Raw genomic sequence first — 18,823 nt, forward strand, 5'->3', positions numbered from 1 at the left:
GACCTTCTTATCTTCCAAACAGTGTGCCAACCGAACTTATTGTCGAATCCCTCTAGGTCTAGTAGTTTCCGGTTTTCTAAGGTAATCCATTCCTTTAACCAGAGGAAACTTGCTGCATCGTGGTATAAATTTAGGTCCGGTAGCGCCAGCCCTCCCCTTTCCTTTGAATAAATTAATAGTTTATATTTTATCCTGGCTGGTTTGTAATTCCAAAGAAATTTTATGAGGTCCTTTTCCCATTGTTTGAAGATGTTCCCAATATTGGCAGCATTTGAAATAGAAAGAGCATTCTGAGCAAGATGTTCATTTTAATAGTTGCAATTCTTCTAATAATGTTAAATTCAATCTGGTCCAAATTTCTAAATCTCTTTTCACCTCTTTCCATATTTTAATATAATTATCTTTCACCAAATTGTTTGTATTATTGGTAATCCAGATTCCCAAATATTTAGATTTATTTACAACCTTCAATCCTGCTTTATCCTGTAATTTCCCGATCTCCTCCTTTGTTAAATTTTTGACGATCATATTCATTTTATTCCTATTTATATCAAACCCTGCCAATTCCCCAAAATCTTTAATTATATCTAACGCCTGTGGAATGCTTTCGATTGGGTCCTCCACTGCGATTATAACATCATCCATGAATGCTTTTACTTTATGGACATCTCTCCCAATTGTGATTCCTTTAACCTATTCCCCTTTTTATTACTTCTGAGGAAATAAATTCATTCCCTAATTTTTTATTCACAAGTAGTCTGCGGTGATTCTTTGTAATATGTGTCTCTTGTAGGCATATTACATGTAGCTTCCTTTTGACCAGCAGGTGTTCCAGTCTGTTTCTCAACTTTACTATTTAGTCCATAAGTAGCAATTTGTCACGGTCCGGTCGGCGGGCGTCAGGACCAGAGGCAAGATGGTGGGGTAGAAGCAGGAACAGGTGCAGGGCTGAGGGTCCAGCCGCAGGCAGTTGCAGGGTCAAGGAGCAAGGCAGAGACGAAGGTCCAAGGAGCAAGAAGCGAGGCGAAGGCTCAAGGAACAAGAAGCAAGGCGAAGGCTCAAGGAACAAGAAGCAAGGCGAAGGTCCACGGAGCAAGGATCAAGACGTCGGCAAGGCAAGGGTCCACGGAGCAAGGATCAAGACGTCGGCAAGGCAAGGGTCCATGGAGCAAGGATCAAGACGTCGGCAAGGCAAGGGTCCACGGAGCAAGGATCAAGACGTCGGCAAGGCAAGGGTCCACGGAGCAAGGATCAAGATGTCGGCAAGGCAAGGGTCCACGGAGCAAGGATCAAGACGTCGGCAAGGCAAGGGTCCATGGAGCAAGAATCAAGGCGTCGGCAAGGCAAGGGTCCAAGGAGCAAGAATCAAGGCGTCGGCAAGGCAAGGGTCCAAGGAGCAAGAATCAAGGCATCGGCAAGGCAAGGGTCCACGGAGCAAGGATCAAGATGTCGGCAAGGCAAGGGTCCACGGAGCAAGGATCAAGACGTCGGCAAGGCAAGGGTCCACGGAGCAAGGATCAAGGCGTCGGCAAGGCAAGGGTCCAAGGAGCAAGAATCAAGGCGTCGGCAAGGCAAGGGTCCAAGGAGCAAGAATCAAGGCGTCGGCAAGGCAAGGGTCCATGGAGCAAGGAGCAGGAGGCCAGATGCAACCAGGCAGGGAAAGTGTTGCTGTGGCAAAGAGCTGAAGGGAAATGCTGGGCTTTTATCCCTCCCAGCTCCTGCCACCAGGTGCAGTGAGATAACAAGTGGCCTCACCTGAGAGACTACTCCTTGCCTCTCCAGCACAAGCTGAGGTCTTCACCTGTGTGGCCACGCCTTGCTTCTCCAGCACAAGCTGAGGCAGGCCCCAGTCCTGCAAAGCACTACAGGCCCCAGAGCCTGACTCCTGCCAATACTCCTGACTCAATTCTTAATTCCATTTTTAATTTATTCTTCCTTTAAGTATATTTTATACCGTTATCTTCTCTTTGTTTTTTCCTTAATTTCAGCAAAATACAGCAAAATTTACTAACAGTTCAATTTACCAATGAAAAACTCAAAAAATAAAACGAAAAGAGAAAAAAAGAAAAAGGAAAGAAAAAAAGAAAAAAAGAAAAAGGGGGGAAACAAATAGAAAAGTATTACATTATAAAATTATATCCAATCACAACATCAGTTAAAATCACATTATCTATATCCGGTCGACAAAGAGCAGTTAAATCATCAATTTCCTTACTGTTCCTCCTAAATCAACTTAATCCTCCTCACTATCTGACTTATCATTATTCCCTTTTTTCTCAACCCCCACCCCCTAGTTTTTTTTCATATTTTCTCCAGAACTTTTTTACTTCAAACTCTGAGGTTAGTTTTCTCCAGTTTTGCTTATAAGTAAAGGAGATCCCTTCTGGGAATTCCCATTTATAGAAGATGTTGTTCCTCTGCAGTGCCTCAGCTAACAGTTTATAGTTGGATCTTTTTCTCAAAAGTCTTGGCGGGATCTCTCTCATTATCACGATTTCTTTGTCTTCTATTTTCAGCTTCTGTTTCTTCTTTTGTTGCATTATTCTGTCTCTTAATATTCTAGAATTTAAAAAGACTTGGCCAGTTGCCAGATCTTGCTTGTTTTGATTTCAATCTAAATGCTTTATCTTCTTGTAATTCCATCCATTCTGCCAATCCTTTGATAAAGAAAGTTTCCACATTTTCCTCTGGGTTCTCCTTCAATCCTCTGAATCTCAATGTCAAATCGTTCTGCCTAAGTTCTTGCATCGCGAGAGCATCCCAAATAGATTCTTGCATGTCCTTTAATTTTTGTATTTCTTCTTTTGTTCTCTCTTGGTTTTTCTTACATTCCCTGCAGTCCTCTGTGTTCTTCTTCACCACTTCTTCCTGCTTAGTTATTTTAATTGTCAAGTCCTGGGTAACTTTTCCATCTCTCTGTTTTTTCCTTGTAGCTCTTCCTGTTGTTTATTTAAGTCCACTATTGCTTTAGAATTCTGTTCAATCATTTTCAGATTCTCTTCAATCTTATTTCTCATCTTATCCAATTTTTCATTCAGAGAGTCCATTTTCTCGTTAATCTCTGTTTTCATTCCTAAAATCAATTCTCTAATATCCATGGGTTCTGTTTCTGCAGTTGATTGGCGTCTCTGGATGCCTGTTGCCATAAGGGTAGTTTGGTTTTTCAGTCTTTTATCCATTGCTCTCTATTCCAAATTTATTTTACAATTTAGACAATTTAGTGGATGTCCTTATTTTGAGTTTTGTCTAAGATGGTTAAGTCTCTGGGGGGGGGGGGGAGAGATTTTCCTTCCTAAGTAGACATTTTCCTGGAGGGTGCTTATGGAAAAGTATTTTCCAGAGGAGTGTTGGGTGTAGTTTATCTTCCTCTATCTAGTTTAGTCAGCTGTTTGTTTTACCTGGTTTTGACAATTTTTTATTAGTCCACTAGGTGTCGTAATTCCTTCCTTTGTTCTTCCTTTTATACCTATCTTTCTTCATTTTTTCCTCCCCTCTCCTTCCTCCTTCTTGTGGCTATCGCTTCCGGTTTGTGCTGATTCAGCAATTTCTTGCCGCCATTGCCAGCCTTTATTCCCCCTGCACTTCACTCCTATATTGTGTGCCCGAAGATTTAATTCCTTTCTTTATGTGTCCATATCAAGCGCAAGCTTTCTCCAATTCCCCTCCTTCTCTTTCGTATGATTTACAGTATTTTCTCTCTCTACTTATCCGGACCTATCTCTCTGCCTCTTTGTCCTCCATGTCTCTTTTAATGTTCAACTGTTAAAATTCCAGACTCCTTTACCTCTTTGTATCAAAACTTAGAAAGATTGTATCGGCAAGCAGCCACCCTGTTCCTCTCTCCCCCTTCTCTTTTCTCTCTTTTTACTTTGTTGCAGCTCTCCGCCTCGTCCTTTCCCCTCCCTAATTGAGGGTACCTCCAGACTAGGCACTTTGAGGGGGGTGGGGTGGGGGCTCCCAAAAGAAAGCACATCTTGCCTGGCTTCTGATTTTGAATCCTGTCAGCACCAAGAAATGGTACCTGTATTCTTTTCCAAGACCTTTTTCAAGGTATCTGAAATTGTTTAACTTTCCTGCCTTATGGATGCTGCATTTTAATGTTTTATTGATATTGTAAGTTGCCCAGAGAATGTTCTTGCCTGATGGCACTTGTATATAGATGGCAAATAAATAAATGATCCAGTTGACTAAACTGTGGATGTTTCGATTTCCCCCCTTGTTTTCTATGAACCCCCCACCTTAACGCCCCCGCTGCCCCCAGCAAAAAGAATTGGACAATGCCAGCCTCAACCAGCGGCTTGTGCTGTTGAGCAGCCAGGTGCAGGAGCTCAGCACCCCCAAGGACCTGGATGCCAATGCGGTGGCTGCCCTCCGGAAGAAACTTTGGGACCTGGAGTCAAGAGCCTCTGAGCAGCAGAAGGAGCTCGGCTCCCAAGCAAGCACCATTGAACAGCTGGAACAGGTAAGGTGGCCTCCTGAGGATGGGTGCTGAGTGATTTGGCTTTCATCCGCGCTTCGGGTGCAGCCTTGCCCTCCCTCTGTTCCAAGAGCACCAGCTAGGAAGTACTGAGTTAGGCAAAAGAGCTTGGGAAGAAGAGGACCCTGCAAAGCTCTCTTCTCCACAGCCCTCAGTCTCCCCACCCCCACCCCGCTATCTAGAGTCAACAGGACTGACCTTAATTACAGGGTTATTTTAAGGAGCACAGAAAGGTGACACGCACACCCCCGCCATGGACTTCAAGATGGAGAAAATAAGGCGAGGAAGTAGCAGAAAGGGGGGGAAGAGGGTGCCTTCAGTGATGTTTGACTCCACCCACTACAGATCAGTGGCTCCCAACAAATTTTCCATAAGTGAATGTGGCCCTCAACAAGTCACCCTCCCCAACTGAAGGTGCTTGTGTTAGTGTTCAAAACCCCGAACGTCTCAGGTCCCAAATATCTGAAAGACCCCTCTCCTTCCCTTGAGTGCTCAGGTAACCCTGCCCCCCAGGAGCTCACAGTGAAGGGTGGATAATTTTTCATCTTCATATTGTCCTGGTGCTGCCTTTCAGCTTCACCTGAGACTCGAACTGGCAATTGAGAGGACGAAACAGCTTCACCAGAAGGAGCTGGAGGACAAGGAGGAAGAGCTGGAGGATGTCCGGCAGTCCTGCCAGAAAAGGGTATGGCATGGGGAGGCAGCCACCTTGGTCCTTGTATGTCCTTAGTCTTGCAGATTTCTGTAACTCTGGGCACTCCAGCAGACAGAGCATTTCACGTAGGAAGCAGCTGTGGTGAATAATGGCCAAGTACCTATGTGTGGCATGGAGAAAGTGCTGGACAGAGAGAAGTTAGAATCATAGAATCATAGATGTCAGAGGTTGTTGCGGCTACTCTAGAGTAACGACTCTCCACATGCTTGTCTTTTAACAGTCTTTATTGGTGCACTCTATTTACAGTGAAACGGGGTGTTGGAAACATGTCTGCTCATTCCGATCCAGAATCCGGCACTGCCGCCCCCTGCGCGACTTTCCCCAACATAAGAGTCGTGGCACAGTGAATCTCCTCCCCTTTCTCCTCCATCGTAATTACGGAACCGGGGGAAAAGGTCTACGCTCCGTGCTTTCCCTTTCTCCCCTTTCCCCTCCTCTCTCTTCCCGCTTGTGGAGCAGGGGCTCTCCCATGCTGCTAGAGACCTGCACTCTCTCTCCATTTCCTGACTAGCCTCTTCAGAGCCCGCGCTTCCATAGCTACTTGGGGAGGAGCTGCTTCTGATGAGAGGGGGAGGTTCTCTATACTCTCTTCCCCTTACAATAGAGTTGGAAGAGACCACAAGGGCCATCCAGTCCAACCCCCTGCCAAGCAGGAAACACCATCAAAGCATTCCTGACAGATGGCTGTCAAGCCTCTGTTTAAAGACCTCCAAAGAAGGAGACTCCACCACACTCCTTGGCAGCAAATTCCACTGTCGAACAGCTCTTACTGTCAGGAAGTTCTACCTAATTTTTAGGTGGAATCTTCTTTCTTGTAGTTTGAATCCATTGCTCCTTGTCCGTTTCTCTGGAGCAGCAGAAAACAACCTTTCTCCCTCCTCTCTATATCACATCCTTTTCTATATTTGAACATGGCTGTGCTTGTATTAAGAAGACTATGTATGCAACTTGTAAGTTTCAGCCCAGCAGGGCTTCAATGGATTCAAGTTACAAGAAAGGAGATTCTGACTAAACATTCTGACGTTAAGAGCTGTTTGACAGTGGAATGGGCAAAGGAAGTTTTTAAGCAGAGGCTGGATGGCCAACTGTCTGGGATGCTTTCACTGAGTTCCTGCATTTCAGGGGGGTGGGTTAGATTACAACTCTACAATTCTATGATTCTAAGTGAGTGGCTATCATATCACCCCTTAACCTTCTCTTCTCCAGGCTAAACATACCCAGCTCCCTAAGCCGTTCCTCATAAGGCATCGTTTCCAGGCCTTTGACCATTTTGGTTGCTCTCTTCTGGACACATTCCAGCTTGTCAGTATCCTTCTTGAACTGTGATGCCCAGAACTGGACACAGTACTCCAGGTGAGGTCTGACCAGAGCAGAATACAGCCCAGAATTGCATTGGCTTTTTAAGCTGCTACATCACATTGTTGACTCATGTCAAGTTTGTGGTCTACCAAGACTCCTAGATCCTTTTCCCATGTACTGCTCTCAAGCCAGGTGTCACCCATCCTGTATTTACGCCTTTCATTTTTTTGGGCCCGAGTGTAGTACTTTATATTTCTCCCTGTTAAAATTCATTTTGTTTGCTTTGGCCCAGTTGTCTAATCTGTTAAAGTCATTTTGAAGTGTGATCCTATCCTCTGGGGTATTAGCCACCCCTCCCAATTTGGTGTCATCTGCAAACTTGCTCAGGATACTCTCAAGCCCATCATCCAAGTCATTGATAAAGATGTTGAATAAGACGAGGGCCGGCCCTACGGCCAGGCTGGGTGGCGCAGGGCGCCTGCCCGCCCGCCTGCTGCGGAGCTGCGCTCGCCCACCCGCCGCACTGGGAAACGGGGCAGGGCAGGGAACCCCGAGGGATCCGGTGCACCACAGCACCAGGGCGCCAAATATACTTAAGTCGGCCCTGAATAAGACTGGGCCCAAGACAGATCCCTGTGGCACCCCACTAGTCACTTCTCTCCAGGATGAAGAGGAGCCATTGATGAGCACCCTTTGGGTTCGGTCAGTCAGTCAGTTACAAATCCACTGAATGGTAGCATTGTCTAGCCCGCATTTTACCAGCTTCTTTACAAGAATATCATGGGGCACCTTGTCAAATGCCTTGCTGAAATCAAGATAGGCTGTATCCACAGCGTTCCCTTCATCTACCAGGCTTGGAATTCTGTCAAAAAATGAGATCAGATTAGTCTGACATGACTTATTTTTCAGAAACCCATGCTGACTTTTAGTGATCACAGCGTTCCTTTCTAGGTGCTCACAGACCATTTGCTTAATGATCTGCTCTAGAATCTTTCCTGGTATTGATGTCAGGCTGACTGGGCGGTAATTGTTTGGGTCCTCTCTTTCCCCCTTTTTGAAAATAGGGACAACATTTGCCCTCCTCCAGTCTGCTGGGACTTTGCCTGTTCTCCAGGAATTTTCAAAGATTATTGCCAGTGGTTCTGAAATCACCTCTGCCAGTTCTTTTAATACTCTTGGATGTAGTTCATCTGGCCCTGGAGACTTGAATACATCTAAACTAACCAAGTATTCTTGTACTACCTCCTTACTTATTCTGGGCTGTGTTTCCTCTGCTGAATCATCTGCTCCATATTCTTCAGGTCGGGCATTGTTTTCTTTTTTGGAGAAGACTGAGGCAAAGAAGGCATTGAGGAGTTCTGCCCTTTCTCTGTCCCCTGTTTGCATTTCACCATCTTCTCCTCTAAGTGACCCCACTGTTTCCTTGTTCTTCCTTTTGCTACGAACATACCCATAAAAGCCCTTCTTCTCCCTGTCTCATAATACTCAAATCTCAGGGACATCCAATGAAGCTGAATGTTAAAAGATTTAGGACAGACAAAAGAAAGGACTTCTTCACGCAGCACATATTCAACTATGTAACTCTCTTCCTCAGGAAGAAGTGGGATGGCTTTAAAAGAGGATTAGACAAATTCATGGAGGAGAAGGCTATCAATGACTAGCAGGCATACTGGCAAAACTCTGCCGCCAGAGCTGGTCCCAGTAATGCTTATGAATCCCAGTTGCCACCGGAGGGAAGAGGGCTCTTGCGCTCAGGTCTTGTTTGATGGGTGCTGTGCTGGATGAGCTGTTGACCTGGCCCAACAGACTCTTCTGATGTTCTTGTGTTCAGCTGATTTGTCCCATGGACCATTCTGTCTTGTCGGATACAGAATGCGGAGCACAGTGGACACTGGAGCTTGACCGCTGTCATTGGAAGGCAGATCTCATTGATATATAGGTGGGATTAGTTCTGCTTCTATAAATTAGAGATAATTGTGGCTCATTATATATATGCTTTCTGGTCCCACTGAGTAAAAGCAAGACTGGATTGAAATTAATTTCTTTTTAATTAACTATATAATTGTTTCTGCCTATGATGCTTCAGAGGCACTTAAAAAAATATTAGGCAAAGCTTGTTTTCAAAATTATGGTGATATATTAGAAAGCTGAATCTAACATGTAATGTGAAGGTCTGCTGCTTGGTATGCATGGGTCTTCATGGAGTTCCATTTCCTTGCGCTGCTGTTGATCTTTTCACAGAAAAGAGAGATATTATTTTAAAGAACTACAAATAAATCATGATATGGGTGAGTGGTATGGGCTGTAATTAAGAGATAAAATGATGGGCATCAGATCGTGGCCCTGATCTTGAAGCTGTTGGTTTTAATGACACCTTTGATGGTTGTCTCTGCAACTGCCCACTTGTTGGGACTTTAGTCTTATTTTAAATGCATCTGTTGTTTTGTGTTTTAAAATGTTTTAAATTATCTTATATGAAAATCACATTGAGGTGTTGGTTTAGAATATGATAATTAAAGATAATGATGACAACAACATCATCAACAACAACATGCAAGGAATCCCAAATTAACCCAGAAACCTTAAGAGGATAGTTTCAATTCTTATAAGCAATGCTTTCAATCCAACCAATCAACAAGGGTCAAGCTGTATTTGTTTTTCTTTCTTGGGTCAGTTTTCCCCAGTCAGGAGCTGCCTTTGAAACATAAAACAAAGAGCAATTAAAGACAAAAATACCACCAGTGCAGTTTCTGGACATAAGGAAAGTTGTTCTGGTGAAGAAAGGATGGCATTAGGAATGGCCGCTGCAGGCTGCTGCTATTCGCTGGCTCCCCCCTGTTCCGCTCAGTGCATTCAGACATCGCTCTCTTCCTTGGCCTCTTTTACAGCTGCGTCAGCTGGAGATGCAGTGTGAGCAGGAGTGCGAAGAGAAGCAGGCAATTCTCTGTGAGAAGCGAGACCTGGAAGGGCTGATTGCCACACTCTGTGAGCAGGTAAGGGAACGGCAATCTGTCCGTGACTTGGAAGGATGTCACAGTCAGGGCCTGAGGAAACACCAGCAGTGGAACAGGTGCCTTGTCTCTACCTCACCATCTTCTTTCCTGGAGCCACACGCAGGGCGGCAAGGGGGTCGCTTGGAGGAGCACAGCCTCCCATGCCTTCCTTTCCCCCTACAGAATAAAATAAATGTGTAAGCCAAGGCAGTAGCACACAGGCAATTGTCACCACACAATCTAAACAGTGCAGAATCGCAAAGCCTTTTAAATACCAAAGAGCTCCACAATGTCTAGAATCGATCTCATGCTCACAAGCTGATGGGAAACCAGCTGATTGTGCAATTTCAGGGTGTAGAAGGGAACTCACATAACTGAATGCCCTTCCTTAACTAAAAATTTAAAAAATCACAATCCTTGCCTATAGAAAATGAGCATGTCAGGGCAAATGTGGACCTGACCACTTTGCCCCTGAGACGTTAGCTTTCTCTGTGCAAGAATTTGTGTTTTGGGCAGTGCAATGCTATGAGCATCCTGCTCAGAAGTAAATCCCAGTGAGTTCATTGAAGCTTACTTCCAGGTAAGCATATAAGAGGATATCCTAACTCTATGTTACATACCCTTATCATGGCAAGCCACCCAGAGTGGCTGGGGCAATTCAGTCAAATGGGTGGGGTACAAATAATAAAATTATTATTATTATTAGGTTGAGCCAGGCCCTCATAAAATACTCAAAATATCCTCACCTTCTGACATATGTGCTGATGAGATTATCATCCATAAGTCTAAGCCTCATTATCTGAACCCAATTTCTCTCATCGTTCTTCTCCAACTTAAAAATAAAAATAAAAATCTTTCCAAGTTTGAAACCTCTAACAAGCCTACTCTAAGAGTTCTTGGACCATATCTGTTTGGGGTTTATTTGGAAGAGGAGCCGCATGTCTCTTTCACAATAGAACAGGATGGCGCACAACTCCCACCCATAGCTGCCAAGTCCGGGTCGTAAAGATCCGGGATCGGCAGCGCGCACATGACTGGAAGTTGCAACTTCCGGTGGCGCTTCGCCCTTCGATGGGCACCAGAAAATAGCGGCGCCAGCGCCAGAAGTCGCTTCCGCGCATGACCGGAAACACGTAAAAGCGACTTCCGGCGCCGCCATTTTCTGATGCCCATAGAAGGGCGAAGCGGCACCAGAAAAATGGCCGCCGGGCAGAAGCCAATTTAAGGGACAATACCGGGATTTTTCACCAAACAGGAGACTGCCGGGAAACGGTAAGAAAAAAGGGGTTTTCCCGGCGGATACGGGATACTTGGCAGCTATGCTTCCACCTGGGAACTTTCTGGATGCTTCCTTTCTGCTTCCTGGGACGGGTGCAGTGCCAGATTTACGCATAAGCTAAACAAGCTATAGCTTAGGGCCCCCCCCAAAAAAAAATTAAAGGAAAAAAAACCTGGATGTACATTTCCAAAATATAAGATAAAAAACAAATAAAACCTACATACAGCAACCGTGTTTTGTGTTGTGTAGGCTCCTATGAATTACCTTATTCAACACAAAAACAGGAATTTGCTTGCAAGAAGTGGAATTAATACCTTTGCTAATTTGTTAGTTTTAACTTCTTTGAGTCTGGCTGTGGTGTGTGGAGGGGGAGAAGGAGCTAAATTTAAGGTGCTTATATTTAATAACAAGATATTGGTGTGTTTTTTTAAAGGGTGCCTCACTGAAACAGATCTCAAAAGCAAACTGGCATTTTCAAAAATCAGAACTGCAGATTTGTGGAGTAACTCTCTTCAATTTCCAGGTTCTTGCTTTGAACCTACTGGCCCATTGAAGCTGAGAAAGGCAGCCCCTGTGGCCTACACAGGGTGTCCTACAGGGTGTCCCAAGGGTGTCCCACAGTGTTCTGTGGCCTCTGCTCTGTGCTCATGGCTCCTGAGGGCCGCTGGAGGCGGGCAGGCAGGCAAGAGATCGCTGCTGCCGCTGGAGCCACCGCCTCCCTCTGACCTCCACCACTTGTGATCCATTGGCTGTTTCTGCTAGCAGAAGGAAAGAGCTGCCAATTTCGCCATTGCTTGAAATGCTGCAGAAGAGAGTGATGTTTGCAGCCACTCTCCCAAACCCTTGTTTGTTAGCGAGACACAAGGTTGGAGATGGCAGAGGCAAACACGGAGGTCTGAAAGCAGCAGCAGTGGCATCAGTTGACTAAATTTGTAGTTGGAGCACGGAATTAATTGATTGTGTCAGATGCATTCTGTGATAAGACCAGCGGAGCATCACAGTGACTGAGGAAGAGAGAGTCCGAGGGGCCTAAGTGGGGAAAGTAGAAGCCATCTTTTGCCCAAACGTTCACAAGCCACAACCCATCTGTCAGAAAAGTGGGGAAGGTCACCGGCAGTGCTGGTTTGTTCTGTGGCAAGGGGACTGTTGCATGGGGGCCCTGCTGGCAGGAATGAGTTCCCCAATCTGATTCCTTCAGATGTTTTGGAATGCAACTCCCACCAGCCTCCACATCATCTGATTGGGGCTGATGGGAGTTGTAGTCCAGAGCATCTGAAGGGTTTCAGGTTGGGGAATGCTGGCATTCCAGCATCAAGCCTCCTGAGTTTTCAGCACCAGGTAGAAACCATGATCTTTGTTTTTCTCTCTCAGAGGAATGCTACCATCTCAGCTGCTGCTCAGCTTCTCTGTCTGCCCTTATGCATCATATAAATAAATAAATATATTTTACATAACAAATTTATTTGGAGAAGTGGCAGGCTTTAAATTGAATCCCTCTAGAGTTGGACACGACTAAACAACAACAAAAGATGAAACTGTTGATCAAAAATGTAACAGTGCAGTAAAAGGAAGAATTGGAAAATACATCTGGCCTCAAGATCTATCATAAAGCAAACTACCTTGGCATCCGGATCACTCCAAAAAACACCAACTTGTTTCAGGATAATTATATGAAAGTTTGGAAATAGATCAAAAGTAACCTCGAGATCTGAAGTAGGCTAAACCTCTCATTTTTAGGAAAGATTTCCAGCATCAAAATGACCGTGCTTCCCAAACTACTTTTTTATTCCAAATAATTCTGATATTGGGTGGAACAGGCTGCCTCAAAATCTGGCAAAAAGATATTTCCAATTTTTTATGGCAGGGAAAAAGACATAGAATTAAATATCAATTTTTAATCGATATAAAGGAAAGAGGAGGCTTTTCCCTGCCAGATTTAAAATTATATTATGAGGCAGCCTGTTTCACCTGGATAAAGGAATGGTGCATGCTTCAAGATCCCGACCTCTTAGACTTAGAAGGGTACGACAACAGTTACAGATGGCATGCATACCTGTGGTATGGGAAAGTAAAAATTCACAAGAACTTCTTGAATCACATTGTTAGAAAATCCCTGTATATGGTCTGGGAGAAATATAAAGAGGGGCACATCTAGGAAACTGTTGTAGGCAACCCAAAACACCCCAAAATAAGCAAAATACCTACATTCCCCCCCTCAAATAACAAATAGATAAAATGAAAGCAGGCAACAGCCCCCAAAACGAAGCCACCCCCCAACCAAGCAAGAAAAAAAAGGAAACCTTTCATTTTAAGAAAAGCTGGGTGGGGTGGTGGAAGTGGCCTTGGCAAGTGCCCAGGGCTCCCCTCTTCACAAAGTTTGCATATGCTAATTTATACTTATGGGTGCAAAGGGCATGAGATTTGGGGCTTGGTGCTAGTTGCCCACCCTAAGCCTGCCCCTGCTTTCTCTTCCCATCCCATTTCCAGATTGGCCATCGAGATTTTGATGTGGAGAAGCGACTCCGGCGTGACCTGAAGAGGACTCATGCTCTGCTGGCTGACATGCAGCTCCTGCTGGAGACCTCAGGGGCAGATCCAGGGCTGTCTGGGGGCAGGGAGGAGCTGGAGAAGCTTCGTGGCAAGGTGAGAAGCTGGGTGGATTATTTATTTATTTATTGAATTTACATACTGCCCTATACATGAGTCTGACCAAACTGTGGGAGGCAGTGCAAGACAGGAGTGCCTGGTGTGCTCTGGTCCATGGGGTCACGAAGAGTCGGACACGACTAAACGACCAAATAACAACAACAACCAAGAGGTCTCAGGGTGGTTCACAAATCAGATCACAATATATAAAATAAAAATAAAAACAATAATAACCCAATAATAGAATTAAAAGAATTAATCTACACCCCCAACCCATTCTTTCTTTCTTTTTAAAAGTGCCTTCAGTATAGACCGGCATCTTTCACAGGAAGCATTTAGATTTTAATTAAGGCAATTGGTTAAACAGATGGTTTCTGTCTTTAATTCCTTGGACCACACTAATTCGTCTCTCCTCTGTGTGTCTGCTTCTGCCTTTCTACTGCTTGCAGTCACCAAGCTGCTCTTTCAGCATCTGTTGTTGGAGGGGAAAAGGGATCCTGGAGGGGCCTGGTGTTGTAGAAAAGTTTGGCATGTGATGATAAAGTAAAGACTAGCTGCAGGTGTTGATGAGGGCACAATGACTTTATTCAGGTAATGTAAGTGCTGTACTTTGTAAATATCCAAACAATAATGTTTGTGTGGAAGGCTCCTCAGCCAGCAATCCGGGCGCAATAGATCAGAGGCGTGTGAGAATGGGATTGGCAGGTGGTATGTGGGGAGAAGGGGTGATGGAGACTGCTCACAGCTCCTCTGAATCAGTCCTGCAAAGCACATCCCTACACCTGACAGAAGAATTGCATGGGAGGGTAATGGCAATTTAGTGACACCAGTCTTCCAGAGCCATTAAATCAATAATCCGCTTTGCTTATTTCCATTCTGGAGACGTAGGCAATTACAGCTAGCACACATCTATAATTAGGATAATAATTCTGGGTAAATAGCATCTGTGAACTGCAGCTGTTTCTACCTGGCTTGATGGGAGGAGGCAGCAGGAGGAAATAGATGGTCAAACCTTTTCTGGGCTGGTGCCCTTGACTGTGTGTTTGCAGCAAATGCTGTCCTCACAGCCAGTCTCCACTTGGCATGCCATTACATGCAGGAAAGTCCAGGTGTCTGGCTCCTTTGCAGAAAAGCAGGGTTAGGAGGGATGGTTAACAATGGAGAAAAATGTTGGGAGGAGGGAATCTAAACCGTTTCTCTGCCTTCTGAGTTTCCTGATAAAACTCTTTCCCCAAACTCAGCTGCAGGCATATATTTGAAAGTGGGAACTAAAAACCTGACCTGCTATGAGATATATTCTCCCCATTCTGAAAATACTGTGAGGGTGGCAAGCATTGCCAAAATCTCACAGGTGTGGGTGAGTTTTCTCAATCCATGTATTTTGCTGTTTTTATGTCGCTATTTGATAAAACTAGAATACTGACTTCTATTCATACATGCATCTGTATTGGACTACAGCATGGATTTTAACCTCATTGCTTTCTTGGTGGTTTGGATACTGAAGCTGTGGTTGCTAGACTTCCTCCTTTGCACCCCACCATGCAAAATAATCTCTACATTTAATATATGGTGGAGGAAGGGGTTGCGGTGGGGGCGGCATAGCTGCCAAGTCTCCCGTATTCCCCGGGAAATCCCCGTTTTCCCAGCTGTTCCTAGCTGAAAAAACGGATTTTTTTGTTTTTTCCCGGTTTATTCTGGCGCGACGGCCATTTTGGAACTGGGCGGAGCATGCTCAGAAGCGACTTTTGATGCTGCTCTGCCCAGTTCCAAAATGGCTACAGTGCGACTTCTGGCGTGGCGGCCATTTTGGAACTGGGCAAAGCAGCATCAAAAGTCACTTCTGAGCATGCTCCGCTCAGTTCCAAAATGGCGGCAGCGCTACTTCTGGTCTGCTACTTCAACCCGGTCCCTTATTTCTCCGACAGCAACTTGGCAGGTATGGGGGGCGGTCCGCTCCAGATGTCATCCCTGAGGGGGGTGACATCGCCCACCCCCTGGGACACTCACCTCGCCCCGCCCTCGAGTGGCTAGTCCTACCCGCGGGTGCACAGCATGTGTGCCGCTCTGGGGGCCAGAGCAGCTAGCTCTGCCTCTGTTTCCCATAATAGATGACTGGAGGTATTAGTCTTCTTCCCACAAGCCTTTAATCAAGGGGATGGAAGAAATCCTTAATTCTTAAGAAGTCCAAGAAAGGAGAGAGAGAAAAGGTTTTCTCCCAACACTGTTACTTGTGGATATCTGATGAAGCTGAATGTTGAAAGATTCACTGGATCCTTCCTGAATCATCTGCAGCTCTGGCTTAAATATTTTGCACGGTGGAACTGTATATCAACAAATGCAAACGCAAAACATCAGCAGAGCCCGTCATAGAGACCCTCTGGTCCCTTCCCACTGCACAGTTCTATAATTCTCTGAAAGGGTTTCCCCCATTTCCCTAGGATGAAGAGCATTGTTCTTCACTGCTGCCTTTGCCAGCATTTGGCAGCTTCCCGCATCTGACATGATGGCTTTCACTTTTAATCTGGCCTGAGGAGAATTTTCCACTCTGTTTTTTTCTGGGTGTTAATGCCACATTTAAAAATTAATCCCCACTGGTCTGCTGGGCTCTTCTTTGGCACCAAAGACAGATGATGTTCATTGACTTTCATTTTCCCTTCATCTCATTGGGGCTTAATTGGGCAATCTGTTATGATTTGACAAAGGCTTTTACGAAACACTGCTTGCTTTTTTTAACCCCCCCCCCCCCAAAAAAGAGTTTTTCCTGCAACATCGACCTTTCTGGGAGCTGTTACCAAAACCTGATGAATCAAGGAGAATAAAACAGGCTTTTTCTTACCCGTGTCAAAGACTCAGTTTGGCCCACACAGCCCATGTGTGTTTGCACACTCACACCTCAAGGCATAAAAGTCAGCAATATATTATTTGAATACAAAGTTTTATTTTTTATATACTATTTGTATTGATTCCTTACATTTTCTTTCAGCCCCTTCCTCTTATGTTAGGAAGGCAGGCATGGCAATATGCACTGAGGCAACCAGCAATGCGGGAACAAAGAAGTAAATAACCATGTTACCTATAATTCCTTATACTGGGGGAACACTTGCAGTGTGTAACAACTTTTAAGGATTTTTAAAATAATAATAATAATAATAATAATAATAATAATAATAATAATAATACATACACACACAAACCCTTTAACTAATGTCTGAAAGATAATTGCTAATTTCCCGATCACCCTAGATATGCAACAGAACCTTAGGAAAACTGGATAAGTTAGGCAAAAGACAGCCAGGTATTTTAAAGTGATTGTTAAATTCATCATACACCCAAGTAATAAATATTACAGTATTTTCTGGTGTATAAGATGACTTTTTAACCCAGGAAAATCTTCCCAAAAGTCGGGGGTCGTCTTATATGCCGGGTATAACCAGACTGGAGAATCTGCAGTTGCCGCATACGGTGGGGGGAGTTCAAAAACGGCCCTGGCCGCATCCCCACGGAATGCGGTGACCGTATGAAAGCAGCAAGGGTGCCGCTGTACAAGTATGGTAAATCCACTCACCAGGAGCGGTGCTGTGCCCACGGAGGCAGTTTATCCGGCCATGAGCCTCCCGGTCACCGAGCCACCTGCTTGGCAAGTCCCTGCAGTGCGGGCGGGGACTTGCTGAGTGTTGCCGAAAATGGCATCTGCGCATGCGCAGAAGGGATTTCCAGCGTCTCGGCATGCCCAGACGCTGGAAATCGCTTTTGCGTATGTCCAGGCATACACAGAAGTGATTTCTGTTGCTGCGCTGCCCATGCCCAGAAGCTGGAAATCGCTTCTGCACATGTCCAAGCAGAAGCCATTTCCGGCGCCCAAGAAATGGGCAGCGCAGCACTGGGAATCGCTTCTGCGTAGTCTTATATGGCGAGTATATCCCAAACTTTGAGGAGGAATTAAAGAACCTTTTAATGAGCATGAAAGATGAGAGCGCAAAATATGGTCTGAAGCTCAACATCAAAAAAACCAAGATCATGGCCACTGGTCCCATCACCTCCTGGCAAATAGAAGGGGAAGAAATGGAGGCAGTGAGAGATTTTACTTTCTTGGGCTCCTTGATCACTGCAGATGGTGACAGCAGTCACGAAATTAAAAGACGCCTGCTTCTTGGGAGAAAAGCAATGACAAACCTAGACAGCATCTTAAAAAGCAGAGACATCACCTTGCCCACAAAGGTCCATATAGTTAAAGCTATGGTTTCCCCAGTAGTGATGTATGGAAATCAGCCCTGAGAGCTCACTGGAAGGACAGATCGTGAAGCTGAGGCTCCAATACTTTGGCCACCTCATGAGAAGAGAAGACTCCCTGGAAAAGACCCTGATGTTGGGAAAGATTGAGGGCACTAGGAGAAGGGGACGACAGAGGACGAGATGGTTGGACAGTGTTCTCGAAGCTATGAACATGAGTTTGACCAAACTGCGGGAGGCAGTGCAAGACAGGAGTGCCTGGCGTGCTCTGGTCCAGGGGGTCACGAAGAGTCGGGCACGACTAAACGACTAAACAACAACAACATCCCCAACTCTATATTTTAACTGGAAAAGTGGGGGGGGGTCATCTTATATGCCCAGTCGTCTTGTACGCCGGAAAATACAGTATATGCAAGCATTTCATTCCATTCAGAACTTGGAATGCGTTTCAAATAATTAAGGCCGGTTGTTTCATTGAGCTACACACAGGAAAGTAAGGGGGGGTGAACAATTTTCCTGCCAAATGCCAGCTGGTCAGCCAGGCTGCGATAGGATTGCAGTGGAAGGACATTTTCTACTTGAAATAAGACTTGCAAAAACATTTCTTCACCTTACCTGGAACCTAGCATGATTACAAAAGTATAATTTCCTGAAATGAGTAATCAAACAAAAATACAACTGAAGGAAGCTTACTCAATAGTAAATTTACACGTCAAAACTCCTTGAAAGGGTTTGCACAGAGATACCATCTATACATCCTTTTATATGTATATAAATTCTCCATTAGGGTATAACATGCTGAAAAATTCACTGTTGCTGCACATGGAAGCGTTACATTTTACTAACAATTTATTTCTCATTTCCCCTTTGGTTATACAGTTATAACCTGGGTGCAGGTTTACTTTGCTGCCCAGCTCCTTGGGGTGCCCCTCCCCGCGGGTCTCTCCTGGTCAGCAAAAGAAGGAATCTCCAGCCAAGTTAAAGAAGCAAAGAGCAGTCAGTAGACCTGATCTTTATTTGTTGCAACAAGGTTCAAACACAGAAAGAGTAGGAACCCTGAGCATGGGGTTGCATGGACTTTTAAGACCTCCCCCCCTTCTCATAATACATTTCCAGATACATCACCAACGTGTCACTAAGAAGGAGGGAATCTGCACAGTAACATGAGTCCATCATTCATCCCT

General features: G+C 45.0%; 1 protein-coding gene across 2 annotated transcripts in view; it reads left to right on the plus strand.

Moving 5' to 3' along the window:
• Positions 1-18,823, plus strand: part of MYO18B (myosin XVIIIB) — a 231,471-nt gene that overhangs the window by 150,187 nt on the left and 62,461 nt on the right. For both annotated transcript variants that reach the window (XM_088659924.1, XM_088659925.1), the window contains exons 30-33: positions 4,262-4,462; positions 5,052-5,162; positions 9,380-9,484; positions 13,251-13,406. In XM_088659924.1, the coding sequence (XP_088516050.1) occupies positions 4,262-4,462; positions 5,052-5,162; positions 9,380-9,484; positions 13,251-13,406 (573 nt within the window). The remainder of the gene's footprint in view (positions 1-4,261; positions 4,463-5,051; positions 5,163-9,379; positions 9,485-13,250; positions 13,407-18,823) is intronic.

Source organism: Zootoca vivipara, chromosome 16 (genome assembly GCF_965207765.1).
Source record: "Zootoca vivipara chromosome 16, rZooViv2.hap1.1, whole genome shotgun sequence".
In the NCBI taxonomy this organism is placed as follows: domain Eukaryota; kingdom Metazoa; phylum Chordata; class Lepidosauria; order Squamata; family Lacertidae; genus Zootoca; species Zootoca vivipara.